The following is a 15,970-nucleotide window of genomic DNA, read 5'->3' on the forward strand; positions in this document are numbered from 1 at the left end:
AGTGTGATGAGTGGAGGTAGAGTGTGGTGAGTAGAGGTAGGGGTAGAGTATGATGAGGGGGGGTGCAAAATACTGTAGGTTAATTAACTGGCACGGTTTCTGTGCATGGCTGTTCTTTTCATTTATATAGCGCTTTTCAAGACAACTGTTCAGGATATAAAAGTTGTGATATAAAATGAAGCCCAGAGAAATAAAAAAGGTGCACTAATGTATGTTTCAAAGTCAGCTAACAAACTCCTGGACCAGCTTGATTTCTTTCCCTTCTCACATATCTGTCCCTCCTCACAGTCACGAACCCCCTCGCTTCATTCAGCGGCCCGGGCCATAGTGTGAGTGGTGAGGAGTCAGTGGGCCGTGTGAGGGTGCTGTAATCACCCGGTCGCTCACCCGCTTGGCTATGAAGGAGGCCGGGAAATAGACTTCACCCATTCAGTGGCAGTGAAACCAAAATAGGTGTTCTATCTTTCAAAACATGGTTAAATCTCTTATATGGTCATCTTTGCCATATTATCAATGTGCAAATCCAGTGTTTTATCCTGTCTCTGCCTTACAAAAAGGCATATTCTTAAATCTCATGCTAGACCCATGGCAAATATTTGGATGAATTGTGTAGTTACATAATACGCTTGTTTCAAACAATGTTCATTGTTGTGATCTGTAATTTTTCCCATTCACTGACAGTTTTTTTTACCATTATAAATGGGTGAAATGTTATTCATTGCAGAGCTGCTGGCAACACATTGACTCTCTCCCTCTCTCTCTCTCTCTCTCTCTCTCTCTCTCTCTCTCTCTCTCTCTCTCTCTCTCTCTCTCTCTCTCTCTCTCTCTCTCTCTCTCTCTCTCTCTCTCTCTCTCTCTCTCTCTCTCTCTCTCTCTCTCTCTCTCTAAAACATGGAGGAAGGTGAAGCATTGTTGTTGGCTCTTTCCCACAAAGTACCCGTTCTTGAGGAGCTCTTCTTTGGTGCGGTTCCCTTTGAGGTGACCTCTTACCTTGGATGACTTGAAGCAGAAGGCGGTAGACTTGACGTCCGCCTTGTCTTTGTCCGTCAGGAGGAGGGAGCGGTCGTCCAGCAGACTCAGGTACTTCCCTGTGGTCACGTGTCGTAGTCTGAACGGCTGGCCCCAGCGGGTGTGGCTGCCGCTCCACCTGCTCAAACACCACCTCATTCAATCAGGCCCCCCCACAGATACCTAAACCTGGCCACATAGTAGTGGTAGTAGAAGTAGTAGCAGTAGTAGTAGCAGTAGCAGTAGTAGCAGTAGTAGTAACAGCAATTAAAGCTTTACGGTATAAATATCATTACGACCGTCTATGTTTTATCAGGGTTGATAATGTTTGAATAGCATCAGCTTGGGTCTGGTGATCAGCATAGCTTCATGACCGTACGCCAAAAGGGATGAGGGGCTATGCTTCTTTAAAGTTTTCAATCGATCGTAACTTGTAGCGCCTCCTATGGTGAACTCTAGCCTGACCTTGACCTATGTTTCTTAAAGTTCACCTCGTTTGGTAAGTTAACCCCGCCATTAAGCACCAGAAGGTGATTGGGCTGATCGGGCCGTCTGGCGGCCATGTTGTGGCAGGTAATGGGTTCCTTTGGCAATACATTATAAAAAATGTTCTCCGGTACATAAAGAAATAACTTGTTTGCTGATTCTATTTCATTTTATTTTATTGCATAGCTCTTGGATGGCTGAAAAGGCTGAAAGCAGATACATGATTTAAATAAATTGTATTATCAAAAATGTATTTTAATTTTAAACAAAATATTGAATAGATTTAAATCTACATTTTTACTGGACATAAAGCTCGAGACATTTCCGCGTCAGATGATTTACCCCCAGTCTCACAAATCAGACTAAAGTCTGATAGCAAACAAGTTCATATGGGGCTGAACAGAAAGTAAACTGACATTAAACACCAATACTCTACAATCTGCGGTAATATTGCAGACAAAAGGGAAAATTATACTGGGGCACGTGAATAGGATTATTTTTCTGTTTCTCAAGCCGTGTCTCAATTGCAAGGATGTTTCCTACATAGATGACAAACACAGGTCATATTGTGGCGTGTGACTGTCCCAATTCAGTTGGAAGCAAGGAACATGCCAACTATGGAATATCATTTGGCAACAATTCAAGGAAGCATCAAATGGTTCATTGGTCGGTGACCGGTATATCCAATATACGGACAAGACAGGACCAACTTCATCTTTTGAAAAAAAAAACACGTAAGGCCTTATTAATTTTTCAATCCAACATCTAGTATTTGAATTGTTTTTCTTTCACATATTTTACAGAAGAAGAAAACATCATCCTAATGGCTACCCTAATGATTCTGGAGTCGCTGTACCCATAGTACACAGACTCAAGTCGCACAGGTGGTATTGGTGTGGTCATGTGATGCTGCCTGCTCAGGCCACTCTATGAAGGCCACTTCATAAAGGCCACTTCATGCAGCACTTTCATAAAGGAGGTACCTAATAAGGAATGTTCCTAACTAGGTTTTGAGGTTAAAGGAAGCCTGCTCGTGACACAGCCCATGTGTAAAGATGTACTGGGATGAAATTACTCACACCACCCGTAGCATTTCCAGCCTCCACAGGGACCGGGCGTGGATGGACACCGCTCCGCCCTCGTAGTTCACCGTTCTGCAGAGACAAAGAAACAGGGGCACTTAAAATAAAAGCTTTCCCCATTTCCTGAGGAGCAGGACTGTGCGTTCTGTCTAAGCGTCACCATGCCCATGGCCCCCTGTCTCATGCAGTTCCTCTAACGTCTTCTCCTGATACAAAGCTGATACACAAATGCTTTTCTTTGTTCGGTTAGAGAATTAGTGGCTAGTTTATCGTTATATTATTTAACTTCCAAGGTTCTTGTTGACCTTGATATTTCGTTAGTTATTAAGGATTGTTTAAGATGAGTTTGGCAAGTGTTAGTAAAATGCAGACTTTGCAGATTTGGGTAATTTATGCATTGAAGCATTGTTGCATAATAAGGCCAATACACACCCTCGAAATGCTCTTGTGAGAACCAATGTGTCATCTCACAAACACACTTTAGATTCCTATCTTAAAGTCTGAATGCAGACGAGCTGAAACTTTTAAGTGAAGTTCCCTCAGGCACACAGCAGGCCTCAGAGAGGTGTGCAGCAGAGGAAGGTGCTTAAGGGGTGAGAACAAAGTGCTGAAGGTACAGCAGAAGGAAGCGGTGCTGGACTTCACAGACACCTTACATTACTATTGAGGCTACCCATGGATAACCGTATCGGTTCCCGAACACCTGTCAAGCTTAACTTTTGATGACAAACATTGTTTTGTAATTAGTTGAGTTTGAGCATGAAACACTTATGTAATGTTAAAAAAACACATTTTGCCAATAATATCAATGATCAGATATAGAAGCATTTGACTGTTATATCTAGCACAATTAGTATTTTAATAACGCACTTCTGCTTAACCACACTGCTGTTTCCCTCTGAGACAACAGGAAAGTGTAATTATTATAAGTTCTCTCCATCCTTTGGGAGTTCTCCCTATCTCGCCGCGGAGAGTGAGCGCTCATTCTGTCTCCTGGAGCCAATCAGCCTGGCCCACTTTGCTATTGTAAAACAAGAACAAACCTGTGGAACCGTGACCTACATAGAGCTACGGACAAACTACAAGACTGGAACACGTTTCCCAGTAATGTGACTTTGGTAATGCCTAAAAACAGATTGCAGTGACATTTTCTTTTATTATTATTAATGGCCTTTGAGGCCTCGAGAGACCATGCTGATCTCACAAGTTCACATTTCAGTTTCTCGCTGAATATCAGTCTGACCTCGTAGCGTTGAGACAAACTTTCAATTACCGGACCACTCAGCACTAGGCTGCGGGGTTCATAAGGAGTCATGCCTGGTCTGGGATGTATTCTGTATCAACATATGGCCCTGGCCTTGCGTTCAAATAAAAACAATCTGATGAAATAACTCCCGCTCTTGTGAACTGCAGCAAACTGCTTGAGCTCACTAGTTCAGAGCACTGGAGCGCAAGCTCCGTGGGATAACCTGAGATGACAACATTCATAAACTAATGTTCTTTATGAGCACTTCGGGCCGTATCATAATGAAAACATCGAAATATAGTTAGCACAAAACATTTATGTATATCTACCAGTAGTATATGTATATGTCAGTCAGTCAGATAAACCACTTTGTTTGTGATGAGTTTTCTCCTAAAACATGAACATTGGCCAAGGGATCCGAACAACCATCGAATAATGCCTCCAGCTGCTTCTGATCTCCAGAACCAGGATTCTCTCTCCCCAACATATTTTTAATGCCACCAGCCTTGCCATCGTCAAAGCCAGTTTAAAAAATACATTTTGACTAAACACTTCTCCCCGAACTATACTTCTGTCCTCACCTTCGGTCTCCTGGCCCATCTGTATATGCAAATTAATTAGAGTCTGTTTTTCATCTTAATCTATTAATTATCTTTGAATAAAGTCAATGTTTATTAATGATTGCTATTCCCTTTACTTGTAGTAGCAGCACACAGGTCATTGACGGTCCTGTGTGCTGTGGCCGGCCCTCGGACCCATGGAACTGACCTCCTCTGCTCCTCCCCGTGGTCCCCGGAGGCCACGGTCAAGCACTCGTCCATGTGTCCATGGAGCAGCCGCAGCACGTCTCCCCCGATCAGGTAGCCTGCAGCAGGGGGAGCACAGCATCAGGACCAGGACCCCCCGGACCAGGACCAGGACCAGGACCAGGACCAGGTCCAGGACCAGGACCAGGACCATCAGGACCAGGACCAGGACCAGGACCAGGACCAGGTCCAGGAACAGGACCAGGACCAGGACCAGGACGAGGTCCAGGACCAGGACCAGGACCAGGACCAGGACCAGGACCAGGACCAGGTCCAGGACCAGGACCAGGACCACCAGGACCAGGACCATAGGGACAGGGAGAGCTACCAGAGAACATCAACGGCCGGCTACCTTGGGCCACCTCACTGCCTGAGCAGATGGGGACCACACTCCAGAGGGTCTGCTGGAAGGCTGCGTCCACGTGGAGGTGTTCATAACCATAGGACAAGTGCTGTGATGGGAGAAAGGGAGAAACACTCAACACATTAGAGATACACACACACACACACACACACACAGGCGTGTATGTGTATAATGGCATTAAAATAAAGTGGTTAATGATTGTTCTTTCTAGATTGATTCTTGATTGTGTCAATGTTAATAAAAAACAATGCAAATACAAAACACCGGTTTGAAAAAATACTAGTTATTATTATAGATTGTGTCTCATTATCAAACTCTACACAAACCGATGAATAAACTAAAAGCCTGCCTTCCATCGAGTTGATTGGTTGATATTAATGAGCCCTGCTGAATGTATTGAAGCAAACCTAGATTAAGGTTGAATCAGTGCAGGATTTAATGTTTGTATTTGGGTTAATTGCTTCGTATTTAATAATTTTTTAGTTTAGTTTTGTTTTGCTTGGGATGTTGGGCTCAGAAGGAACTGAGCTTGTTCCTCTGGCCAATCCCTAGTCTTTCTGTAAATAAATGTTTCCTTTTTATTACGTTATTCTGTGTGGATTATTAAACTAGGATGTAGGACTATACTTTCTAAACAGCAAATCGTTATAATCCAACAAACTCTTTGAAACATATTAATGTACATACCCACATCCTCCAGTCTATTTAACATTAATGCAAAGAAACCGTATATATATTCTTCAGCTTAATATATTCGATTGCAGTTCAGTACACTTAAATGTCCTTTTCTCAGAAACATGCCAATATTAGCTTTGGTCATCATACTGTATCACAACAAATGAACATGACCCAACATGAACCAAAAGGTGGTTGGATCATTCTCACTCGCTCTCTCACTCGCTCTTTCTCTCTCGCCCACTCTCTCTCGCATAGCGTATAACAGTAATGCACATACCAGGTATCGTTCTGAGGAGACGCTGACTAGGATGAGGTCATCACCAACTCTGACCTTCTCTCCCTCCGACCGCTGTTTGGAGGCTGGGTGGATGGTCCACCAGCAAGCCTCGCCTAGCCGCACACACATTTTGCCACACACACAAAAAGACATGGAGCACTTGAAGCCCTTTGAATATTATACTTTGTTCTATGGAAACTCGATAACAACTGTTTGTTATTGTAATTTGTATTTATTGAGTACACTGTCCGATGTTGCACTGGACACACACACACACACAGAGACAGAGACAGAGACAGAGACAGAGAGAGAGAGAGAGAGAGAGAGAGAGAGAGAGAGAGAGAGAGAGAGAGATTCTACCTGTAGTGTCTTCTTGCAGTCCCACATCAAAGGCCAGTTTATCTGTTGACGAGCGGGAGGTGGACAGACAGCACAAGTACTGCAGAAAGGAAATGATCGCACAAATAATGTGTTCATCAATGGTCCCTACTTGACTGACCCTTGAATGGCAGAACCAACATGTGAACAGGGAACACAGCTCCAGAATGTTTGCAGCCATTTCTGTTTGACAGCTTTATATATTTATTCTCCCCATGGCAATATTGAATGAATAACAATCCGTTATACTTCATCAACGTAGGATTATCCAGCTAAGGTCAACATTGCAGAGCATACCAATCGTTGTAATATCGTTTTTTTGTTGAAAATTAGGAATATTACAATTATTGGTAACACTTCATAATAACCTTTGTTAATATTTGTTAATTGTTACTAAAATATCTATTTGGAGTGTCGCTGGTTAGGGTTAGGGATGTTTGTTACGGTTAGGGCTGTGTGTTATGGTTAGGGTTAGGGCCATGTGTTAGGGTTAGGGCCGTGTTTAAGGGTTAGGGTTAGGATTAGGGTCGTGTGTTAGGGTTGGGTTAGGGTTATGCAAACAACTAATCTTTAAATAATGAAGAAAAAACTATTAACTTGTGCCAAATAGATATTTTTGCAACAATTAACAAACATTAACAAAGGGTTAGGTAATGACTAGTTTGCTATTTATTATGGCACCTTATTATAAAGTGTTACCCAATTATTATTAGGATCATTATTAGACATAAGAAGGTGAGGATCTATTCAACTCAAAAAGATACTTCTGTAGGGTTTTCAGTTAAAGAAGATCACTGTTTATAATTAGTTATGGATAATTGTAAGTTAAATGAGCGTTCATGCATAAAAGATTCATTTAAAATGAAAGATCCTTTCGTTAGTATTGGAGTGATAGTATCTTCCACTACTGACCATCCCACTGTAGGAGTGTCGTAAGAGAACAGCATGTCCGTAAAGTAAAGTGCGATGTCCGCTTCCCTGGGCTGTCTGGAAACACAAGAGCAATGCAGAGTAGGGTCGAGAGCAGAACCAGTATGAGGGGAACTCATTTTACCACAGATTTGAAGATCATATTTTGATGGCCTTTGAATGGATTGAGATGCTCAAACACTCCCTGCTCCTTCAGGACCAATTAGACCAATTGAAGTCACTTAGGATAGAAGTCTACTTATTGACCAAATAGAGATAGATAATTGAATGTTTGTAATTTAACACTTCAGTTGAAATATCAGCCACATTACGCCTTTGCAATTAAATATTGTGGTGCAGTAATACTCTCTTTTATAATACTAATGCACATGTATATTTTTTCAAGCTAAAACCTCTCGATTTATATGAAACACAAAAAGCTGTGCTCGAATCAACAAATAAATATGCTGTCAAATTCATATGCTACAACAAGTTTGTTGAAATGGTACAATTGTGTAATGCAGTAATCAACACAGAAACCCTTCCAACCAGGTTAAATAGTGTAGTTGGATATTACTTAACTGTTTGCTAGATAAAACAGAGGGAAACTGGAATGATACGTATTAAAATGTACAATTCAGAACTTATCTTACCTTCATCATGAATTTCTTCCAGAGCGCATAAAACAAGAGACAGAATGTTAAAATCCACCATATAATGGATCATTATCTGTATAAAATCTGTAATGGGTCTAGCACACAAGCATTTTACATTTCCATACATAATAAACTATTAGGTTAGCATATGGATAAGCATGCAGGTAAATCAAACGTCAGTTCAGCACTGAAATTGTGGAATTGCAACAATGTGACATACTGTACATCCATGTTTACATTTTATTCCAACAACACATTTCATTTTACACGTTCATTAAGACTACAATGAACTCATTAATTCATATTCACTAAATTTAAATGCAGGGGGTCCTGTCTGGACCCCTGGCAGCTCAATGGACCAGACATTCCAAGCGTTATCAAGCCTTGGACTCCACATTATGGGCGGCGGGCGCCACCATTACTAGGGATGTTTTGCAACCAGAAGCAGAAACAATCCATATTTGGCACATTCAGATTCTAACTGAGCGAAGGAAAATAATATTGGGTTTTATTACGAGAATGAATTAGAACGTTGTCCGGTCTTTCTGCATCCAACCAACGCAAACCACTGAGTCAGGTCACGGTTACCGCTTGGTACGCTCCAGGTTTCCGCTTGGTACGCTCCAAGACCCGCACTCAGCCGGGCTGAGCACAAGGTTTGGAGGAGCACATTTACACACAACCTAGCTCTGGAGCTGACACTAACACCTATCAGAGACATGGAGCTTTAGCCATACACAGGGGATCCAGGTTCCTATCACTCCTTTTCTCCCCCAGGGCTTATAGGCTTCCTCTAACATTGGAACGCTCTAACCTCGTTTGTTCAACGACATCCACTCTATCCTAGACTACGTCACTCCCCGCCTCGCCCAGGAGAGTGAACGTGTTGGCCTTAACTATGTGGGAGTTTAACTTCCCCAGTCTACCTCAGCCTAGAACCGCTCACTACTTAAAGAGGAAGGTCTTTGGTGATTCCGTTGGGCCATCTTATCCATCAGGGCTGTCTGTGGGCTGTACTGGGTCGCTGTCCCGCATCGTCAGTCACAGAGACAACAAAGGACTCTCCTGTAGGCTATGTTCGATCCCATTTCTCCTATCCAGCAGTCCAATAGCCCTTGGTCCTTCACATGCAACTAGCAACCCTTTTAACCCTGTCCATTTGAGGCCACTTTCAGAGGAGCCATGCAGTTAGGAAGGAACAGACCGATCGCTGCTGAATACCAGAGCAGCAGCCAGACGCTGTATTAGCCCTATCCCTCAGCCGTTCAATAGGAAGATTAAAGCTTTATAGACTCTGACACATTAGAAGCATCTATATATATAGTTTGCACATCTTTGGCACTCAATAACACACCACGTTAAATGTTTGCAATTCGACACAAGTCGCACTAAGGATACACACACAATGACTGACTTGACTTCAGTTTTTCTTAAAAGACTTATGTTCAGTATTGACCAAAAATTTGGCAAGCTGCTTGAACTTTATAACCCGTACTGATATTTGATATTTTGTTGCAATCAATAGCAAGCCTCCCAAATTAAAAGCAATTGAGAGTGGGGCTCTGAAATGGCTAAATATCCCTATGCCTCTAAAGGGCTCGAAAGAGCATAAAAGAGTGACCAGCATTGCCTCTGATTGACTTCTGCGTCCTAGTAGGTTGCCAGATTGGCATGCATTACCCTAGGAATTTAGCCTGGGAACCAAACGTATCTGCAAGATCATGATTTATTTGCACTGGTATGTATAATACACATTTACAAATGAGTCTGCTGACATAGAGTCTGACTGAACAAAGACTTGCTTCCAGCCTAATACTTTACCAACCTATTACTTTTTTCAACGAACATCAAGTGGAAGATAAAAATGTTCAGCCCTCTTGTGAGGTCCAATGACTGTTTATTGCTTGCTATAATCTAAGGTGAGTAAAAGTATTATTTGTAAAGGTCTTCGAAATATTACTATTAGGACTGCAAAACACCATAGATATACATTCAAATCGAATTGAATTACACCTACGTTTTCTCTTGACAAATGTCAGGCCAACTGGTTACACCTGACGACCGAACAGAATGAAATTGTACATTTCATGGGCAACACGTTTCCAGAATCCAGAGGGCCTTGGATTTACCACTTGAATGCCTTTAAGGTCCTTAAGGGTTTATTCCAATGTGAATGTATAGATATATAGCCATGATACATTTTGAGGTTGACCAAAGGTTGTTTTTTAACAGGCAAATGGCTGGCAAGCCTGTCTACCAGTACCTGCCATGTTGTACAAAGGCGTATTATGGGGGGAGAAGGTGTAGTCTCTGATACCACATGCAACACACAGCAAACAGTAGCTACCTACTTTCGCTCACACCGTAAACAGTAGATACCAGTAGCTACCTCCTCTTTTGCTCTCTCACTCGCTCCCTCTCCCCAACTCACAAAGCTTTCAGCTTGCCCTCATATTTACCAGGAGCTAGTACTCGCTGCCCCTCTCTCAAACTCCCAAACCTCCTTTTTCCACTAACTTTCCCTATCCCCTAGAACTGTCGCTTCCTGTCTCCCTCTTCCCAGCTTCAGCTCTCCCCTCACCTTCTCACTCCCTCTCCCTCACCCTCCTTTCTACTCTGTCCTTGTTTCTAGACTCTCTCTGTCCTCTCACCCATCAGCAGGCATGCCCGACCCCTCCGGCGCCTTGGTTGCCTGAGTCAGTATGTGCTGACAGAACAACTCTAGGGGGGTGGAATGAGCGTGGTGCACATCCAAGCACCTCTTGCCTGGCATCTCTTCTCTCCTCTTTTCTGCCTCTCTTTCTGCATCTAAAATTCTGTCTTTCAATCTTAATTCATTCGTCCTCCTCAAATCCTAATAAAACATTTGTTCAATCTTCTGCCCCCTAATTATTCCCCCCAGTTCTCCGCCTGTGAATTTTGTCAACTGCTTAGGAAAAAAGCAAAAAATAGATACTATAGTACACTATTCATTCCCCCAGCCACCTGCTTCACCATCTCGCCTCTAGTCAGCGCTTCATCTTCTTCTCTTAACTTTCTATACACCACTCCCCTCCCAACATCCTGGCCTCTCAACCCTATTCCCTCTCACCTTCTTCAGTCTGTTGCCCCTTGTCTCCTTCCTTTCTTCACCCATCTCCTCAACAAATCTTTGAATACTGGTTGTTTCCCTAAAACCTTTAAAGCGTGAACCCTCTTCTAAACTAAGCCAAACTCTGAAGTAAAGAATAGCCGTCCCTCCTCTACCATTCATCTCCAAAACAACGAAGTGTGCAGTCTTTTCCCAGCTCTCTCCATACCTCCTCCAGAACAACTTACTGAACCATCACCAGTCCGGCTTCAAGCCAGGCCACTTAACTGATGGCCCTCCTTGCTGTCATAGATACTTCACACTGCTAGAACGGCCTCCCTCTCCTCTGCTGTCATTCTACTGTCTTTTTCAATAAAAATTGACAACTATGTGGGGCCTGCAACAAGGACAGCTAGGAACCTGGTTTTAGAACTGAATGACAAGCCGTCCTTGGCTTCAACATCACTGCGACCACCTACTCCTACAGATTAATGCTGTACAACATCAGGAGGATACGTCCGTTCCTCAGCCAGAAGGCCACCCAGGTTCTGATCCAGGCTCTTCTCATCTAGCGCCTTGACTACTGAAACTCCCTTCTCTGGCTGGTTTGCCTGCATGAGACTGCATCTCCCCACCTTGCGATGGCTGCCGATAGCTGCTTGAGTAAGAATGCAAACAGCTCCAGCCCATCCTACATCTGGGGAGTGGTCAAACCCTACACCCCAGCTCGTCCTACATCCAGGACGTGGTCAAACCCTACACCCCAGCCTGTCCACCATGCTCCATGGCTGCCAAACAACCTGCTTTTCATTCACTACTGGGCAGTTGCAGTAGCAGTGTCAAGGTGTCCCTGAGCAAAATACCTCACCCTGACTGCTCCTGACGAGCTGGCTGTTGCCCTGCATGGTTGACACAGTGTGTGAATGTGTGTTTGAATGTTGGCAATAATTGTAAAGGGCTTTGAGTGGCCACTGACGTCAGGACAGCTGAATCTCTACTCATCTTCCTTAAAGTGTAATTCCGGTGAAGAATTAACCCAGGGTCTTTTTCGGCAACTTCTGTAGTAGCATGACTAGGGCCAATAACATGGAAGTCATTTGGGCTGTTACATTGCTCCGGGCATTCGCGGGCAAGCTCTATACTCGATTATCAATGAAAAAAGTGTCTGGAGGGCTTATTTAATGGGTCTTCATTCCGAAAAAGACCATGGGTTAAATTTTCTCTGGAATTACACTTTAAGGGGAAATATTATTAATAAAATCGCACTTGCTGTTTATTTATATCCCTTGTTTCTATATTTTGTTGCACTCAATGTTGAATGCATTTGGACAAAAGCTTCTGCTAACTAAATGTTATGTCATGTACCATCTGACTGCCCAATGTGGTAAACCCCACCCAAATGCATTCCCTGTCTGATTGCAAAGGCAGTAATTGTAGTGGTATTGCTCCCCTGGGTCACTCTGCGTGTAACCACCAATCCCGCATGCCTGGAGCCGGTCCGCAGTGTTGGGGAAGCATACGCAGACCAGCACCCGGACCTTGCTGAGGGGCAGAATGATAATGCTCTGGGTCAGGGGCTAATTCCCTGCTCTTCAACAGAGGCACACTGAAAAACCACAGCGGAACCACTCTCCCCCAGTCCAACGGAGAGTGGTTCTTTGAAAGGAACTGCCCAGTGCCGTTATATTTATTAATAGAGTCCATTCTAACAGCCTCTCTTGCATTCTCACAATGTCCTGCTACGACCCAAGACACACATCCAAAGCCGAGCAGGACAGCCTGAGGGGGGTTCTCTCAGAACATTGAAGGTCAGATATGGTGCCAACAACAGTAAGTCACCCCCATGTCCATGAGCTCCATCACTGCAACCTCCAATTATCTGGCCCAGCTGAGGACGCTCTAAATCCCGTCTCCAGTGAAGGGAGACGGCAGGTCAATTTTCCATCCCTCCGCCATCCCATAATTCTCAGGCCTCCCTACCAAACTTTGGCTGGCCTTATTTAGTGTTTAGTTTAATGTTTCGACTCTAATACACTAACTTGATGTTTAATGACTGAGTTGTTGTGATGGTCTAGGAGGGCTTGAAACGGTGGTATCCTAGGAAAGGTATGAGCTCTGTGAGTCACAACGGGACCTCGCTGCGCTATGTCATGTGATTTAAAAAGCCAGGACCAATTCCGCTTTTCTCCCAACACACACTCCGCGCTTTCAGCCCCTCTCTCCTTCTCCCTCACATAAGGTAGGACATGGAGCACATGCTTGGACTATGCTGAACACGGGCAGCATTCAGGCAGCATTCCAACATAGATTCACACAGAGATCCTAACCTGTAGGTAGTCTGTAGGTACTTGACCCACATCACGCTAGACCCTCACCAATTTGCCTACAGGGCTAATCGGGGAGTGGACGATGCAGTTTCACTTCGCACACATTTCATTCTGCAACATCTGAACACTAAGTCCACCTATGCCCGTGTACTGTTCATTGATTTTAGCTCGGCTTTTAATACCATCATTCCTGTCAAACTGTACAACTTTCTCCTGGCCGCAGGAGTTAATGCTCTACTTTGTCAGTGGACCGTAAACTTCCTGTCCTGTAGAAAACTGTGTTAAAATCCAGAATAATGTGTCATCACCAAGGGTTCTGAACACTGGCGCTCCACAAGGGTGTGTCTTGTCACCTCTACTATTTTCTCTTTACACTAACAATTGTACATCAAATTCTGCATCTGTCAAAATGCTAAATTTTGTAGATGACACCACTGTCATACGCCTCATATCTGATGGAGAGGAATCTACCTACCGGAGTGAGGTTGAACAGGTGCAGTGGCGTGAAGACAATAACCTAATCCTAAATACAACCACAACCAAAGAACTCATAGTTGACTATAGGAAAAAGGCAGGTCAGCACCTTCCCATCTCCATTAATGGCCAAGTTGTGGAGTGGGTCTCCTCCTTCCGTTTCTTAGGCACCACTATCCACCAATCCCTATCATGGACACCGAACATCAGTCTCATTATTTCCAAAGCCCATCAGAGATTATACTTCCTCCGTCAGCTGAGGAAATTTGGGGTTAGTCAGGCAGGCATGACCCATTTTTATCGTGCAGCCATCGGAAGCGTGCTCACCTTCTCCATCCTGGTCTGGTATGGTAGTGCTACCAGCCAGGACAAACAACAGCTTGAGAGGGTAGTACGCAGGGCCTCTAAAATCATTGGCTGTAGTCTGCCTATCATAGACTCGCACTATAACACCAGAATTTCCAGGAAAGCTCATCTCTGACCCCTCTCATCCAGCACACCACTCATTCAGACTCTGACCATCAGGGAAGAGGTACAGAAGCGTCACAAGTAAAACATCACGCTTTAGGGATAGTACCTATCTACAAGCTATACGCCACTTGAACATGCACTAAGCACTTTACGACTTTATGGTCTACCTTACTTTGCACTTTTTGCACTACTGGACTGTACTTTACTGCTGCAATTCTCTGCGAACCATGCATTGTGTGTTAAGTGTTGTACTCTTTGTTATTTATGTGCCTTTTTTTTCTTTTTGTCTTGTTATGTTGTCTTGTTATTGTTGCTGTGTGATACATGGGAGCATACTAAAACACATTCCTATCAACTTAATTTTCTATATTGTTGAGATGGCTATAATAAACTTGATACTTGATAACCTAGCGGCATAACTGTAGTCATTTTCGATGGATTTTTTTTACAAATTGGTGGAAAAAAAATGTTGTAATGTCAGAACATGTTGTTTGTACTGGCGTACATAGGCAAGTTCAGATCATCATGTCAATGTCCCTCAAAAAAGTCTCTTTTTAAAAGCTGTTTACACTGAAGTTAAACATTTTTAATGTGATAAGACCCATAGGAAGTGTTCATAAGTAGCTGCTGTATGTATGGACATGGAATGATGGCTGTGGAGATGATAGGGGTTAATAACTAGGGCAGCCACAGTGTTTCGTATCAGCTGGCACCTTACAAATCAGATTGATGTCACGTTTAAATGAGTAACGCAAAAAGTGTATTGATATTATTATCAATACAATGTGATTGTATGATATGATAAAAATGGTTATGATTAATGAGAGGTATGTAAGGAAAAAAAGATCAAACCTACCCATTTTTCCACATCTACATGCTGTGTGGAAATGAGAGAAGAAAGAAAAAACAAAGTAAGTGTCCTTTCGTGTTTAACAAAGAAACAGAAACATCATCTATCAGTTAGATAGAGGGAAAACTGTTGGCAGGCAGTGGTCATGAAAAGATGTTATTGTACCAATTTTTTACTTAACCAAAAGGTTGTAGGTTTCCTCCCTGCTCCCTCTCTCCTTAAGGCTATTGGCTATTGAGTGTCTTTCAAATTGCTTTGATTGACTGGGAAGATGGAATCCCCTAACCAATCAGAAAAGAAATGTGCTGATTGTGGAGTGGTCTATAATCTAAACTGGTTCATACAGAGGCACGTGCAGTCAACTCCAAACTGATCTTTTCACAGCACATTTCGTTCACTAGTAGCTCCCCTGCAAAGGGGGACTTTAAAATGTTGCTGATCTACGTGCCACATTTTGCGTACTGCAGCACAATCACAACTGATCAGATTCGGCAGGAGCAAATAGAGGAAGAATGTCCTTTTGTTATCTGATCTGATTCGAATTCACCTGTATTCTGAACAGCCTAAGGCCTTTCCCATATGGATAAATCAATTGCTGCCCAGTCAAGGACAGAAATTCATTGAAAAACGCAAACGTGGATATCTGGATGGTTACAATAGGCTAGGAAAATAGAGGTGACACATTAAATAATGAGAGCTTCGCGCTTCAGAGGGGTCTCAGTGAGACGGTTTGAATTGAAATGTCTGTTAAGACGGCAATCTAGCTGAATCCGCAATGCAATGCTTACACTACGCTGACGTGACATTTGGTGTGATTAGGGGAAGGAAGAAGAATTGGAGAATAAAGACGAGCATAATAGTTCTGCGAGACAAAATAAACATCTAATT

At 43.2% G+C, this 15,970-nt stretch overlaps 1 protein-coding gene across 1 annotated transcript in view; it reads right to left on the reverse strand.

Moving 5' to 3' along the window:
• The window catches only part of LOC132446660 (ryanodine receptor 2-like), a 177,430-nt gene that overhangs the window by 130,903 nt on the left and 30,557 nt on the right, over nucleotides 1–15,970 (reverse strand). Inside the window, exons 4-10 of the mRNA XM_060037073.1 lie at nucleotides 7,238–7,312; nucleotides 6,308–6,386; nucleotides 5,948–6,060; nucleotides 4,981–5,080; nucleotides 4,591–4,687; nucleotides 2,574–2,648; nucleotides 991–1,147 (exon numbers count right to left, since the gene is read on the reverse strand). Coding sequence (XP_059893056.1) covers nucleotides 991–1,147; nucleotides 2,574–2,648; nucleotides 4,591–4,687; nucleotides 4,981–5,080; nucleotides 5,948–6,060; nucleotides 6,308–6,386; nucleotides 7,238–7,312 — 696 coding nt within the window. The remainder of the gene's footprint in view (nucleotides 1–990; nucleotides 1,148–2,573; nucleotides 2,649–4,590; nucleotides 4,688–4,980; nucleotides 5,081–5,947; nucleotides 6,061–6,307; nucleotides 6,387–7,237; nucleotides 7,313–15,970) is intronic.

The sequence above is a fragment of the Gadus macrocephalus genome, chromosome 18 (genome assembly GCF_031168955.1).
Source record: "Gadus macrocephalus chromosome 18, ASM3116895v1".
Classification (NCBI taxonomy): Eukaryota; Metazoa; Chordata; class Actinopteri; order Gadiformes; family Gadidae; genus Gadus; species Gadus macrocephalus.